Source organism: Choloepus didactylus, chromosome 12, assembly GCF_015220235.1.
Source record: "Choloepus didactylus isolate mChoDid1 chromosome 12, mChoDid1.pri, whole genome shotgun sequence".
NCBI lineage: Eukaryota > Metazoa > Chordata > Mammalia > Pilosa > Megalonychidae > Choloepus > Choloepus didactylus.
Window position 1 is genome coordinate 4,509,693 of NC_051318.1, and position 16,370 is coordinate 4,526,062.

A 16,370-nucleotide genomic window follows, 5' to 3' on the forward strand; every position below is an offset into this window, starting at 1 on the left:
TACTCTCTTCCCATTGATAGATTTCTGTTAATCAGCCTCTTTATAAGGAAAGGGTACAAGTAGTTTAAAATCTCTTAAGTGAAAAATAGTGCAGAAAGACACCAAAGAGTATTAAAGGGATGGCAAAATGAAAATTATAACAGTCATTTTGTGTCTGTAAATGTGATCTCTCATTTATTTTAACAGCTATACTAAAACCCCATGGCACAGCTAACAGCATTATATGCGTTCCATCTATAATAACAAAATACCCACAAACACAATTTCTAATTTACAAGCTCATGACAAGTTCAAGCTGCTGAGAAATTGGACTTGAAAGTATGTCTTAGAATGATAGAAGGCCATTATCAACACTATCATAATTGTATACCTATTGCATCAAATCTGACATTTCAGTTTAATATATTTTGCTGAGAGAGTGTATAATTTTATGGCTTCCTAGTGAAAGCAAATCCAACCCAGACATTTTCACTTTTCTAAAATAACTGACTGCAAGGCTTTAAAGCTGCCATCTCTTTTCTTTCATTCCTTTCCAAAAGATTGATCCCCTGGCATTTGTTAATTCCACACACGCTCATAATGGGTCAGTGAGTTGGTGGTGAGAACCTCCATTAACTGTATTAATTTACACTATGTTACCCTAATGACATTTTTGTCACAGCTACCTTTCTGATATCTACATAGCTATTCAAAAAGTAATATAACAACTTTTGGAGGCATTAAAGAAAATTAATGGAGGAACTTAAGTTGAATGTCATTGTTACCAAGACTATGCTAGAGGAGAGAAATAATAAAAAAAAAAAAAATTAAAAATGAGCTGTTCTGACAACTCAGGAGACCTCTTCCCAGGAAGGTCATTCCTGCTGTGCCCCCCGTGGATCCACTCCCACAGGAGGAGACAGATGCCCGTGAAGACAGACACCCTCACCCCTCCACCCTACTCTCCTGCCTCCTTATATGATTATCTGGTCAACCTAGTAGATACTGCGGGGAAACTTTTCTTCTCCAGAAATGGAAGCACATCTTCTTAGAAACCTACCAAAAGCTACATTTTAAAGGCTTAGGGATAAAAAATAAAAAAGCTTAGCTTTTGACACACTTAGCAAAACTACTATTACTCTTAAAATATTCTTCTCTTCTAAATCAGGTCTCATCTTAGGAAAAACATACTGTGCACTTTAATCAATATATTTAAATGTTAAATTAAAGTATACTAAAACAGAAAATTCTCAAGTTACCACCAGAATTACCAAAAAATCCTATCCTCTCTAACATCCTGCCACAAGGAGCCCAAATTCAGATGCTATAAAGGGAGGTTGATTCATCTGGAGACACCCACACACACAAAAGTCCCAAAACACAATTGAAACATAACACAGTTGAAAGACTGCAAAATCATACTTGCAGATTAGCTCTCTGCAATTGCAAAGAGCTTTTCTAACCAGTAAGAAAAAGACACACAACCCAACTGAAAAAGGGGCACAAGAGAATCAGTTTACAGGTGAACAAATACATATGAAAAAAATGACCAATTTCACTCATAAGTAAAGAAATGCAAACCAAAACAAAGAGACTCCCCCTTTCCCTTATCAGATTAGGAAAAGCTGAAACATTCAAGAGAACAGTGATAAGGACACGGGGAAGGAGCCACCCTCACACCCGGCCGCAGGGAGGGAATCCTCACCTTTAGCAACATTTTTCAAAATTGGAGCCTTTGAGCTGGCAGTTCCTTGAGTAGAATTTCCCTCACATATACATGCAAAGGTCAGGAACTCTGTGCAAAGATGTTCACCACAGCCTCGTGTTTAAAGTACAAACTGGAGAGGAAGACAAACTACTACCATCAACAGGAGAATCTGGAAGTTAATTATTGCCTTCGTACGCAGCAGGCAGCCTTTTAAAAGCAAGGTCTGCATGGAAGGAGATTCAAGATACATTATCCCATGATATGAAGGGCTCGGGCAGGTGAGCTGAGGACTGAAGACGTGAGCACTCTGTGCAACGCCAGGCTGGGGAATGAGCTTCTTATGAACTAATTAGGTCTTGGTTAAAAAAATAAAATGAGAAGTTCCTATTTGTCTTCTGTACAGCTGCTTGAGGATAAAAATTAAAATCCTCCCAAGTCAGCGAGAGCCAAATGGCACTGTCCTCGTTGACCCAGTTCCAGGAGACCAAGTGCCACCATTAGTAACAGCAGGTTGGGAGAGTTTCCGAAAAGTTTCTGAAAACTGCTGGGGAAACTGCTGCAGTTTTGAAGGGAAGGCTGGGAGGGCTGCTGGCCTTTGGAGACGAAACGCAGCTTGCCAGCCTCTCGGGGTGGGATAACTGGTGGGCCACAGCATCCGTGAGCTGCCAGCATGGGAAGTACAGATGACAGCTGCAGCTGCAACACACACCGGAGGGACGGAAGCCGGCGAGGGCGGGCACGCAGAGGTGGGTCTCGGGACTCAGGGAAGGGCACGTTGTCTTTTTGTGAAGATACCAAACAAGAGCAAGGAGGCCTTTTCACTGGCAATAGTTTGATACAACAAGGACACAGCTCTGAATTAAGATATAAATAATCTTACTTCAAATGATTGGAAGTGTTACATTTGAGATTTAACTCACATACAAAATATCTGACTGTTTATGAACACTGTGCTAATTCTAGATACCACTGCTCACTATAAGTCTACGGACTCTGCGCTTTCTCTGTTAATTCTCAAAGTGTCGTTAAAGAAACAGATTCCCCTCCTGTCACTGGGAGAAAATCAGTTTACATGATGGCTTATGGATATTTTAAAGTCTAATTGCTCAGTGAAGTTATAAGACTATTATTTAAAAAATGTAGGCCTTCAGAGTTTCAAATATCAAAAATGCATGCTAAATTCTCTTTTTTCCAAATGTGAATAAGTTGCACGTATAAATTAATATTCTTTATGTAAACTTTGATGGCAATGAATCAAACACACAGACATGCTACACACCGCTTGCATCCATTGACTTTGTTTTCTGTTTGGAAAAGAACTGAACACAAATTCTTCTATTCACACAATTTTCTTATAATTCAGCAAGACTGTAACTGCCTTTTAAAAATGTTTTGCAATAGAAAAGCATAAATGTGTAAATAATTATTTTATACTTTAATTCACAGCTTTTTGTTGGATTAACGAAGAGCCTGAAAGGAATGATACTAGAACATTTTTATGTTCAACAATATGAGGGACAGGGATGGGCAAAAAAATATGCCTTGAAGGAAAAGCACTGAAAGTAAGACACACATATACCTGTGCACTATCCTGGTCATACAATCTTATTATCAGGAAAAAAAAAAAAAAAAGAAAAAGAAAAATGGGAGAACTGACATATTTTTATTATTTTGAATACAACCTTTTTTTTTCTTTTTTATAAGAGCCCATGTAAATGAATAACAAATCTTCATATTTAACAATAGTTAAGTAGTACCAATGTGAAATTACTCTGCTCTCCGGCTGTTCCTGGATATTGTGTGTGCCCTGGTTTAATCTGATGTGTATTGTTGGATGGTGTCCCCAGGCACAGTCTAGTAAAAGCTAAGGCTACACAGAAAAGCCTACATTTTAAATGGGCCTTGTCATTAATGCTTTATTAACTGCCCCAGGCTATGCAAACCCAAAGCCGGGCAAGCTATAACAATATGACACTTTAAGGTCAAATCCAATTCCTGCTGTGTTTTATGGAATGAGCCAAATATTGAGTTAACAGCAGGAAAGGCAATTTATGGGCTTTTCTCTCCATCTCCTGATTATTTGATCTAAATTAGGTAGGAATTTTTGAAAAAAACAAAAACACACAGAAGAACAGAAAACGACCCTGAATCATTTTCTGTGATGTTCAAAATTACTTTCTTGGTTTCTTTTTAGGTTAGCTGTACCATATAATTTAAAAATATAATGGAACAAGGCTGCCAAGTTAAATGTCTTATACTGAGCTTGAATAAAAAGCCAAGATTTCAGCAGAACTGGACCTGGGTCATGTCATGTGCCCACCTTCACGTCGGCCGTGTCCCTCTGGCTGGTCCTCCAGGAGCGGGCCACTGACGAGAAGGTTCGGTCTGGGTGGTCAAACTTGCCATCGTTCGCGTTCAGGAAGAAGGTGGTGAAGGGCTCCTGAGCAGAGACAGAAGTGGGACTCGGTGACTCGGACGCAGGCCACGAGGGGCAGGGCGGCTGGGCCCGGGCTCGGCTCTCACGATAGAGGATTTCCTTGCCTGTCAATTCACAGCTCAGACCTTCTTTCCCGTAACAAAGGCCAAGTACTAACAACAGAAAAGAATACCCTTCTGCTGCTCCTGATGGCGGAGGGGAACCGAGAGGGAGCCCATCAAGGCTGCCCATGAACGTCCACCAAAGGACGGGGACCACGGTAGGTCTGAGGAGCCCGGCAGGGCTCGGGGGAAAATCTAGAGTCCTGGGGCTGCCTACGGGGCCGCGGGTCCTGGAGCCTGCCTGCCTCGCCATCCCTTCTCTCCCCCAGCCCCTTCCTCATGTTCTAGGCCCCCTCCGCACTTCTCTCATCTCTTGTCCTTTGCACACAACGTCCCTGCAGCCTGGAACATTCCCTCATTCTCCTTGCCTGGCTAAGTTCCTTTTATCTGCTCAGTTTCACCCAAGATGCCACTTTCCTTGAAAGGCTTTCCCTCGATCCCCCAAGGCTCCCAGGAGCTCCAACAGCGACCTGTCTTTCCTCGAGCAGCACCGCAGCACTCACCACCCTCTGGAGACTGACCCTGAACTTGCCGCCATTCCCTGCTAGGCGGGAAAACGCCACATCTATTTAACTTCCTGTTTCACCTCCAACACTCAGAACAACTCTTGGTACGCACAGTGTACCTGCTGAATGAATAAACGACATAAAGTACAAAAGAGACTAGATTAACTCTTACGAGTCTTCCAGAATTCATGTCTCCAAGCCTATTGCCCAGAACATGTTCCTATAACATGAACCTTAGGAATAACTTTATCACAAGGTCCCAAAGCAATCAATTTTAATGCTTTTTCTGTAGTTTCGATTTTGGGAGGGAGGTGTTGTTTTCTTTATCATCACATTTGATTCCAATTTTAAAGGATTAAGTGGCACTCAATTCAATGATTTCTTGGTTAGTGACAAGCATAGCAAAGACAAATATATACCTTCTTTTCCTTGTTCAATTCTCTCTGAAATCTGGAATGAATGGTGTGCCATCTCTATGTTTGATAATGCCAAGAAATCTGCAGGACATTTTCCTAAATATTGTAGTTTTTTAATAGGTAATCCCTGTTATTTTATTTTTATATTCAAAAGCATTACTTTGCCCCTTTTATTTTTCTTTCCAACAACAGCTGTGAGAGCAGGCCATTGGGTGACAGCTCACAAATATTAATTTTCCTCAATCTCTGAGATTTAGGGGCGGCTAGCTGTCACCAATTTTATAAATTTATAATGTATTGCAAATATTTCACGTTTGGTGGTGAATTACAGAAAAATGTGATGAAAGAGACAGTGTTAAGAATGCTATAGGAATATACAGGCAAGGAGGGGCCTTACTGATGTACCTGAAAATCAGATCCACACCTAAGGCCCCACGTTGCTCTATTCAAGAGTTTCAGTGTTGTGAGAGACAAATAGATATCATGAAAATTAAGTTGGAAGAAAAAATTTTTATGAGATATCTTTCATTAATTAATTTGTTTTGTAGACTTTTAATTCACTATCAAACATAAGGTAATGAGGGCAGTATATCTGATCACTAAATTCAATTACTTAAAATGAGGATATAAAAATTCTAGAAGTAGCAATGGTAAATGGAGTGGAACATGGCAGATCTAGGTTTGAATCTTTGTGGAATCATTTACCTGTCTTGGGCAAGTTACTTAACCTCTCAGTTAAGTATCTGTATCTCAGTTCCTTCATCTGTATAAATTGGGAATGACAACACCTTGGGGTAATTACAGGAATTAAGTAAGATTAAATGAAACAGTAGAGAGAAAGCTTGAAGCGCCTCGCCTGACACGAGTGATGAGAGTGACTACCAGCCCTGCTGGGCTGACTCTCCACCAGGACGCAGCTCACCAGCCGCCCCGACTCCACTCTGTTCCTGAGGCCGGTTCACCTCTGTCATCCCCCCAGCACCGTGGGCTCTGGCCCCAGTGAGCCTTCAGGGAATGGGACGGGTGGGTGCTGGCGGTGGGTGAGAGAGGAGGGCTTCTTTCCCAGTTCTTAACCCCTGGGAGGAGTCGGGCCAAAGAGCTGTATCTGAAGAACCCACTTCTGGGAGCCTAAGGAAGGCATTTATTGTTTTCCTCTGCAGGCAGTAGACAGAGATTGATTTATAGGGATCAGACTTATCGCCGTGTTTTTCTACCCTTTCAAACAGATGTGAGTGAAGACCCATTTATACATGCAAAGACTTACTTCTTATCATCAGCTACTAAAAGCTGATCTCTACCCCAACCTAACCCATAAAATCCTTCCTGGTTTTCAGCGCTTAACAAAGATGTGCCAAGAACTGTGCCAATGGACATAGTGAAAAGAAATTAATACACTGAAGAAACTTTTAAATTTCTGGTCACCAAGCGTATGAATCTTTGTTACCCCAAGCAGAGAATACTGAAAAATTCCACATCTTGCTGTTTTACATAGCCTTGAAAAGCATCTACTGACAACGCTTTTGGGGTCACACACTACATTAATGACATACGGTCTCATCGTTCTTGAAGGCCCCCAGCCGCCCAGTGGTGGTGAACCAGGGGAAACCGAAACCTATTTGTCTATACGTGAGTATTCCTCAGATGGCCGTGGCCATCACTGTTCCCACGTATCTCCCGATCCCGATCACATCGAGGCCTCCCGTCTTCACTCCCTGCTGGCTGACAAGAGAGGATCAAGTATTGTCAGAACGCGTGTATTGATTCACCTGACCCATGTTGATTGAACTGTTTTCTATGTGTACGTAACAGTATTAGATATTTTATCCCTAAGTCCCTCTCCCCTTATAATTTTCTTCTTTTCCTTCTCTTCATTCCATCTGAAAGCCAAACACAAACCCATCCATGGGTGAAAGGTGGTGGCTGGACACAACTGCAGCGAATAGAAGGACAGGTGGCCATCCTGGGGTGACGTGAGGCACGATGGTGACCACAGGGAAGGAACTGATGGCCCCGAGCCCTCTCAGGTCAGGCTGGTGTCCTCCCAGCCAGCTCACAGGGCTGTGTGCACCCACCTGCAGAGCCGGGGTTATCACTCCCGTTTTACATCTGAGAAGATTCAAGGGCATACGCTGGGAAATGGAAGAACCAGCATTTGACCTGGGCTTTCCCTAACTCCAGAAGTTAATTTTCTGTCCACTGCTTTTGAAAGAACCCAGCAGCACCTCTCAGCATCCTCACAACGCCTCCATCAGTTGACCTATAGCATGTGCCTAGGATGGGCCAAGCTCTCGGTTAATGGATACGTCTCGTCTCCCACTAAGTAAACTGCACTGTCTTTAGGCATCAGTATTGAAGATAAGTAGCATTATCTTTTGGTTTTAGTGACCACAATTGCAAAAGTGTTTCTGCTACATTTTACTGCAAATATACATTTTTAAAGCTACATTATGGTTTAAACAAATTCTTGGGTTAGCTTACAAAGCAACGGATAATTTATAAACAAAGTTTCAAAGTCTAAACAACTGATATATAAATTAGCTTTTGCTGCTCAACCTATTTAACTCCCCTAGAAGTGTGAGAAATGAGTTTTGAATAGTAAGGTAGAAAATACTAAGTTTGCAAGATCACTAAGGACTGGAAGGTCAGTGAGTAAGATTTAATTACTTCTGCGTGGATGTTGTATGGTATTTGTCCAGGGTAAGATTTAAAATAAGACATTCCAAGTAAAAGTTGTCCTTTTGTACTAGTTAATATTGGAAGAAACTCCAAACTCTGCTACAATAGTTTATTCATCATTTGGCCAACAGAGGCTATCAAGGAAATAGTCTTTTACAGAGTGTTGTAAATTAGACAAGTGACCTCACTGGTAGTTTGTCTACAATAATATTTTTAATTTAGTAATGAGGTATGTAGCTAACTAGCATTTTAAGCAATTATTATCATTGTCATACCAAATACACTGACAAACTAATAATGAGTTTAATGATTTAGGTCTAAAAGGCTTGAAAAGTGAAGGGCAGACATTTACATTAGTCTCTATTTTATTTTTATGAACAAATTCTTTAGTGGCACAAATTTTAATGCCTTCTCTCTCTCACATATTCCTTGGGATGGGAGTTAGGAAACCACAGTTCCTGGGATCATGAGCTTAGATGTTAGGAAGCTACTAGACCAAGATATGTGGGTGTAGAACAGCAAGGCAGAAGGAGCGGGGGCTCAACGGGTTTCCAAAGAAGCGGTGCTACAGCATCCTCTGCCCATTGCAGCAGCCACCAGCCACACGTGCCTACTGCGCAGCTGAAAGGTGACCAGTTCACATCAAAGCGTAAAATACACAGTGGATTTCAAAGACAGACTTTGAAAAAAAAGGAATGTAAAATATCTCATTAAAATTGTTATAATGGTTACATTTTGCCATCACAATATTTTGGATATAATATTTTGGATATAATTTTGGATATAATTTCGCCTATTTCTTTTTACTCTCTTAAATGTGACTTTTAGAAAGTGTTTAGCTTATTAGGAATAGAAGTGGGTTAACTTAAATCAGGTTGTTGATAACATATATCTTGATGGACTCACACTTGCAAGGCATCTGAATAAGTCCTGTGAGTCTGGTTTCCGACTAATTTGATTACACAAAAAAACATCAAATACCACTTTGTATTTTCAAAATACTATCGTATAGACAGTCTCATTTAATTCTGATGACAATCCAGTTGATAATTATGAAAAATGTAAAATTTGTGGTCAAATAAACTGAATCATAAATGTTTTATGCTTGTAGTGTAACGTCGTTCAGCGGTGCACAGACTGGTTAGAACACACCGGTACTCCACTTCTGTAGCCAAGTGGAGATGGGGACTGCCCAGCGCAGCGTGGTTTAGTGTTTTTTTAAGATGGGAGAGACTTGAATGTATTTATGCCTTAGGAGAAAAAGATAGTAGACAGAAAGAGGTCTTCAAAACACTTAGAAATCGTTTACAAAATATATTGCTAAAGAAACAAGAGTGAGAGGGACAGGCCAAGTGCCAGCGAGCGTCAGCGGAGAGAAAGGAGGCAGTGGGTATAAAGGAAAACTGAGATGTCCACAAACGTGGCTCCTTTATCACAGGTTTAGAAGCTCATGATAATTTTCCTAACCCAATTTTGCAAACAAGATGATTCTTTTTTTTTTAAAAGGCATCTGCTCTTCACTAGAGTTTGGAAATCTTTAATTTCTAGTTCATGGTCTTTAATCCTTTGCTTAAAAAAATTAAGTGTATTTGATTTTTACTTAATTTACTTATGTTAAAAACTTGACAGGATTTGAGGAAACTGTCACTGAACGAAGACACTCACGATTCGAACGAGCCAGGACAGGGTGGACACTGCTGTTGAGTAGTGGGTACTGTAATGGCACGGTGGGCTCTGGTCATCGTCGCACGTCTCGTAGCGCTCGGCATAGAACACGGCACGCTTTGGGTTCAAAGCACCAATTGGCTATGAAAAGGTAAAAAGAAAACATTTTGTTTAGTACAGTTATATCTGGATCTAGAGCTAGATCTAGGGTAAGAGTCTTTATCCTGAAAGTATTTCACTGTAATTAATTTTAAACATAGAGTATAGCCAAATCATTTCGCATTATATTTTAACTAATCTGGATTGTGATATTAGCCACAAATGATGTCGCTCGCTAAAGACCAGCCAAGATGGTGACTCACGTGTGCAAGGTTTCTAGATTTACTCAAAGTTTTACTATAATCAATCACCAAAAGGTGATCTGGCTTAAATTATTAAGGCTAAACCAATATTTGTATGCTGTTTTTCTAACCACTTTACAAAATACATAATGAATATTTAGCTTGGAATACAGAAATCCAGAGTGTGAGAGACAACAATTGCCGGCCTGGAAGCTGGTGAAAAGTTTGTCCTGTTCTGTTACGATTAAGTTAAACCACAAACCTGAGAGCGGAGGAAATAACCCCGACCATCCCGGTCCCCAGCAACACACTGCGATTAGCACGCGGATCTCCAATCCCCGCAGCCTTTTTCTTTCCCTCCAATAAAACATGTGTTACTGCCCTCCCCCCTACGTGGGATCAGACACCCAGGGGAGTGAATCTCCCTGGCAACGTGGAATACGACTCCCGGGGAGGAATGTAGACCTGGCATCGTGGGATCGTGGGACGGAGAACATCTTCTTGACCAAAAGGGGGATGTGAAAGGAAAGGAAATAAGCTTCAGTGGCAGAGAGAATCCAAAAGGAGCCGAGAGGTCACTCTGTTGGGCACTCTTATGCACACTTTAGACAACCCTTTTTAGGTTCTAAAGAATTGGGGTAGCTGGTGGTGGATATCTGAAACTATCAAACTACAACCCAGAACCCATGAATCTCGAAGACAGTTGTATAAAAACGTAGCTTATGAGGGGTGACAAGGGGATTGGGAAAGCCATAAGGACCACACTCCACTTTGTCTAGTTTATGGATGGATGAGTAGAAAAATAGGGGAAGGAAACAAACAGACAAAGGTACCCAGTGTTCTTTTTTACTTCAATTGCTTTTTCACTCTAATTATTATTCTTGTTATTCTTGTGTGTGTGCTAATGAAGGTGTCAGGGATTGATTTGGGTGATGAATGTACAACTATGTAATGGTACTGTGAACAATCGAAAGTACGATTTGTTTTGTATGACTGCGTGGTATATGAATATATCTCAATAAAATGAAGATTAAAAAAAAAAAACAAAAAAAAAAACATGTGTTAATTGGATCCTTGTCTTAAACTTCTCAGCAGACCTAATCAGGAAGAATTTCTAGTACACAGCCCGCATGATTTCTAACAGCACATTGCCTTAGCCTAGGTTTTCTCTGGGTTTGGTTTAATGGCATCTGGAACCCACTCTTATGATATGACAGTCACATTATTTTGCTTTACATTTATAATATAAAAAAATGTTTATAGAGAAAGCAAAAGAAGAGTACTAAATATAACTCTTTTATTTCAAAATTTAACATTACTAATTAACTATGAACTTCCCCCCAAGGCTTAATTTTCACAAGAGAAGTAGTAGAAAATGAGTGTTTCAGTGGGACAAATAATGTTACACTAGAGAAAAAGATGTGCTTATAAATTCCTTGTGAGCTTTTTCTTTTAGTCCCAGGAGCCTAATCTGAACAATACAATTATGTCAGTGGTTAAAAGTCTGTTAGAATTTCCATAATAAATGCTCAGATGCAAGGGTTATTATCCTGAATATTAAAATTACTTGTAAATTTTGTTAATTTTTTAAACTTTAATTATGACTTAACACAGACTAATTTAACAATTTACTTTTTTGAAGCTATATTTCTTGTGCACAACATCATTAATATTTTAAGGTTCCTAAAGCCTTTTGTATCCATTTTTGCAAAACAAAATATGAAGACAAAAAACTTTGTTTAAATACATTTAAAAAAATGGTCTAAGGCTTAAACTTTATTCTATGTTGAATCTGGTTATTTCTGAAATCTTTTTACACACATTTTAAAAAGTCAGTATAATTTCATTGAAACGTCACACAGAATATTAATAATATTTAAAATGAGTATGTAATTTCTTTTTTGGTAAAAGGGTAATTATTATAAAGGGGAATGTAAGTTCTGTTACTGAATTCAAACAGTAAGTTTTCCATTTAAAATGGCACACATATTTTACACTTTTCTAGATGTACAGATATGTTTTTCTAAGTAGGTATTCTATGTTTTAAAAAAAACATTTATAATACTTAATACTTTGCTCTGTCTTGAATATGCTAATAGATGTTTCAGATGCATGAAATGTCTGAGTAATCCCTGAGGGTGAATCTTATCTGATACTGTTTGTTCAGCAAGACCTCACAGAACATTCTTGAAAAAGCAACGTGACCCTTACTCTAATCTTTTCCAGCTTTCTCCTCAGCTACTGGAAAAGGGATAAAATAAATGTTTACATTTTTTAGTTAACTCAAGCTTCATCAAAGTCATTTTATTTGAGTGTTTTACAGAAAAATACTTTGTAGGAAACAGCTGCACATTATTTAAATCTGTATATGCCTCCATTAGTATCTTTAAAAAATACATTTCTAATTTGATTTTTACCTAATGCACTTAGAAATGAATTTCATAAAACATAATGTAAATGATCAAGTTTGCATTTATTATTTTCTATCATTCTGCTTCTAATATTCAAGAAGCAATAAATCAATTAAAAAAAAAAGCTTTAAAATGTCTAGGAAACTAGAATTTCATCATGGATGATGCATTTTGTTATGCGATCCAAACAGATACACTATCTATAATCTATCTACCTACCTACCTCCCTCCCTGAATATCTATCTATCTGCTTCTCTGCCTACCTACTTATATATAAATTGATAGGCTTGTAAATTTGTTACTTTTTAAAAATTTAAGCAAATAATGCAACGCCAATACCATTTAGATTTAACAAATGGTGAAACTGTGGTGAAAAAGTAAAATTATGCTTAATGAAATTTATAATTTAATTTGAAATCTTTTTAGATTTTTATTATAGTTACTGTAGCAGAACACGTTTCCTTCTCTCTTAAAGAGGGCATTTAGCTTTTTAAATAGCCCCGCTATTTAGATATTTCCACCTAAAGTTCTAACTGAAAGTTTAAAACCTTCTATTAGATTTAATTAAATTAGTTAAATATTGATTAATAACTAAAAATTAATTAACTAAAATAAACAAAAATGACCAACAAACATTATAAAAACAAAAAATACTTATTGGGCAAACAGTACGACACGAGGCACTGAAAGGGCATTAGGGAACAGAACTGTGGGCACAGAGCCAGACAGGTTTGAATAAACAAATCAAACATAAGGGTGGGCTGACCGGAGGCATCACCAGGGCCATCAAAGTAGGCAGCTATCTTTAAGAAAAAAGGTTTATGAGGAGAAATTCAATTAAAGAAATAGTAATAAAACTTGTTTCTGGCATACTGAGAGGAACTGAAAAGGCTCGCCATGTCCGTGGTGAGAGGGTTCTGCTCGCACAGACAGGAAAGGGTAAGGGCTCGCTGCCCGGACCCATCGGGGTAGGAGACCTAGACGTCTGCGTGCGACACTGTCCTCGCACCCATTTTCTGGACTGGCTTCCAGAAGGTTCTGAGGTTGGCGAGCAGGTCGCCGTGCCTGGTCCAGCCCTCCACATGGCCGCACTGCGGCCCCTTCGGCCCCGGCATCCCCGAGCTAACCGTCCCTGCACTTCTCAGGCGTCGGAGCCAACAAACTCTCTCTGTTAAAGCACAGCCGGGTTAAGCTGATTTTCTTTTATTTGAAATCCCAAGTCATCAATACATGCTCGCAATTCTTAAAATGTCAAACAAAAAACATTTTTACTTGATTGTCAAAAATAACAAGTTTCACAATATTCAGTGCTGGCCACGTACAGAAAAACACATTTCAAAACACTGTCAGTGGGAGTATAAACTGTTACACATTTTTTAGGGGGCAACTGTTAATATTTTAAAAAAAAGTACTTATTTTTGATTCAGTTATTTCACTCTGAGGAATTTATAATATGGAAAGATGCGGATATACAGATATTTTTCACAGCATTGTGTGGAATGGCAAAAACCTGGACGCATTCCAAATGTCCAGTAAGAGACTGGTTAAATAAACAATGATACAGCCACACTGCTGTGTATTATGCAGCTATTCAAAATGGCATGTTTGAAAAAATTCCAAGAGCTCTTCATTCAATAACTATCAGCCAAGTGCCTACTGCATATCAGGAACTACCCGGGACCCAAGAGCTACGGCAGGGGTGTGCCAAGGCCCGTTCTCCTGAAGCCGCAGCCACGTGCCGGGCACCCACGCGCTCGGGAGAAGGGACAGAGAGACAGAATGCAAAGGAACAATGGGGCAAACAAGAAAAGAGCAGCTCTATGTGCTCTGCAGACAACAGAAACAGAAGCACAGGGAGGCCGTGACGGGTGGAAGGGAAGGAGGGGCGTCTTGGAGCCGAGACGGGGACAGCAGGATCCGGGCCTCTGGGATCAGGGGAGGAAGAGTCAAGCAGAGGAGGAGCTAACACGGTGGCTCAGGGGGAGGCTCCGACTGACACCCCCGAGGAACAGAAGGGAAGTTGGGGAAGGCAAGAGGAAGGACGCACGGATGAGATGAGAAAGGCAGGAGGGCCACGTCGTGCATGGTTTGCAGCCCAGAGTGGGGAGACAGACTTCATTAGAAGTGGAGCAGAAGCCACAGAACAGTTTTAACAGGGGGGAACCAAGATCTGAGCTATGCTTTAGACAGATAAACCCAATGGTTTTGTGGTAAATGGATTATAGGTAATAGAAAACTATCATTAGTACTAGGGTAATTGGAAAAAGAAATCCATTGCAAAATAGAGAATACAGCTTTGTATTCCCTAAAAATCCAATAATATATGTGTTGTTATAGTTTTGCTTAAATATCCAGAGGGAAAAAATATGTGATGAATATACAAAGAAACTAACAAAAGTTACCTCCAGGATGTGGGAAAAGATAGATTTTTAGTCTTCCCTTTACACCCCTTTTTACTGTTTCAACAAGAAATTGGTTTCTTCCATGTACAGAATTTTAGCTGGCTTTTTCAGTTCTATGAACCCAAAGTATCTTTCAAATGTGAACACTATAATAAATTTTAATTAATTACAATAACTTCATATTTTATCCATTTGTGCTAGTTTGAAACTGTTATGTACCCCAGAAAAGCCATGCTCTTTTAATCCAATCTTGTGGGTGCAGACTTATTGTGGGTGGGATCTTTTGATTAGGTTGTTTCCATGGAGATGTGACCCACCCATTTAAGGTGGGTCTTAATTAGTTTACTCGAGTCCTTAAGAGAGCTCAGGGAGAGAGAGAGAGCTCAGAGCTGACATAGACCCAGATGCTTGGAGATGCAGACAGAAAGACGTTTGGAGATGCTAAGCTAAGAGATGAAGACCAGAGTTTGCCCTGGAGAAGCTAGGAGAGGATGCACACATGCTTAAAGAGAAAGCCACTGGAATCAGAAGCTGAAAGCAATGGAACCCGGAGCAAAGGATCAGCATACGCCTGCCACGTGCCTTCCCAACTGACAGAGGACAAGCAAGGACACACAGGAGCTGAGAGAGAGAAGCTAAGACAGACACCCAGAGACATTTTGGAGAAAGCCATTTTGAAACACAATCCAGGAGCAAAGGACCAGTAGATGCCAGCCACGTGCCTTCCCAGCTGACAGAGGTGTTCTGGACACCATTGGCCTTTCTTCAGTGATGGTAACCTCTTGTTAATGCCTTAGTTTGGACACTTCTATGGCCGAAGAACTGTAAATTTCTAATCTAATAAATCCTCTTTATAAAAGCCAATCCAATTCTGGTATTTTGCATGTCAGCTCTAACAAACTGGAACACCACTGAACAAAAAAGGCTATATATTTTCAAATAATTCCTATTACCAACTGCTGTTATTTGAATCATCATACATTTAAATCTTACAAGTTTAAACAGGTTAAATGACAACATGAGGGGGAAAAGAGGAATCCAGGAGGTGGGGCTCAATCGTGCAGGACGCAGGCATGACTACCCCGAGACAACAGCACAGAAGAAAGGGGGGACTAAGGTGCCAACGTGCAGCCCTTGCTGGATCCCAGCTCAAATAAATCGATTTTAAAAGACATTTGGGAGGGAGAATGGAAGAAGATGGCAGCATAGAGAGGAGTGGAAGCTAGTTTGTCCCCCTGGAACAACTAATAAGTAACCAGGAACAACTAGTAAATAATCTGGAATAACTGCGGGGGCACAAACATGACTGTCCACTCATCATACACCAATCTGAATTGGGAGGAATGCCCGAGATCGCAGCATAAAATCTGTAAGTGAAAACTGCAGATCCAAGCTGAGACCCCTTCCCCCCACAGCCCAAACTGCAAAGCCTCATGGTGCTAGAGAGCAGCATTCTCCCAGCAAGTGAATATAGCTCAGCTGAGCTCCAACCGGGGTTTTAATTAATGAGCGTGGACTGCTCAATACAAGCTATGAATCCCCAACACGCAGACAGATGCTTTTGGTGCCGAATGACCTTGGAGAACTGGAGGGTGGCCACAGACAGGCCGTGAAAGGGTCTTTTTGTCTCTTTTTCAGCTCAGTGGAGAAAGCCTCAGCCATTTACAATTCCCAGTGCTTTGATCCAGACAAGGATGGAGATAGCACACGCAGAAAGAAACCATTGAA

General features: G+C 40.2%; 1 protein-coding gene across 7 annotated transcripts in view; it reads right to left on the bottom strand.

The window, feature by feature from the left end:
* NBEA (neurobeachin) overlaps positions 1–16,370 on the bottom strand; it is a 637,956-nt gene that overhangs the window by 72,735 nt on the left and 548,851 nt on the right. For all 7 annotated transcript variants that reach the window (XM_037800588.1, XM_037800589.1, XM_037800586.1 and 4 more), the window contains 2 exons: positions 9,489–9,629; positions 4,008–4,127 (listed from right to left, as the gene is read on the bottom strand). In XM_037800588.1, the coding sequence (XP_037656516.1) occupies positions 4,008–4,127; positions 9,489–9,629 (261 nt within the window). The remainder of the gene's footprint in view (positions 1–4,007; positions 4,128–9,488; positions 9,630–16,370) is intronic.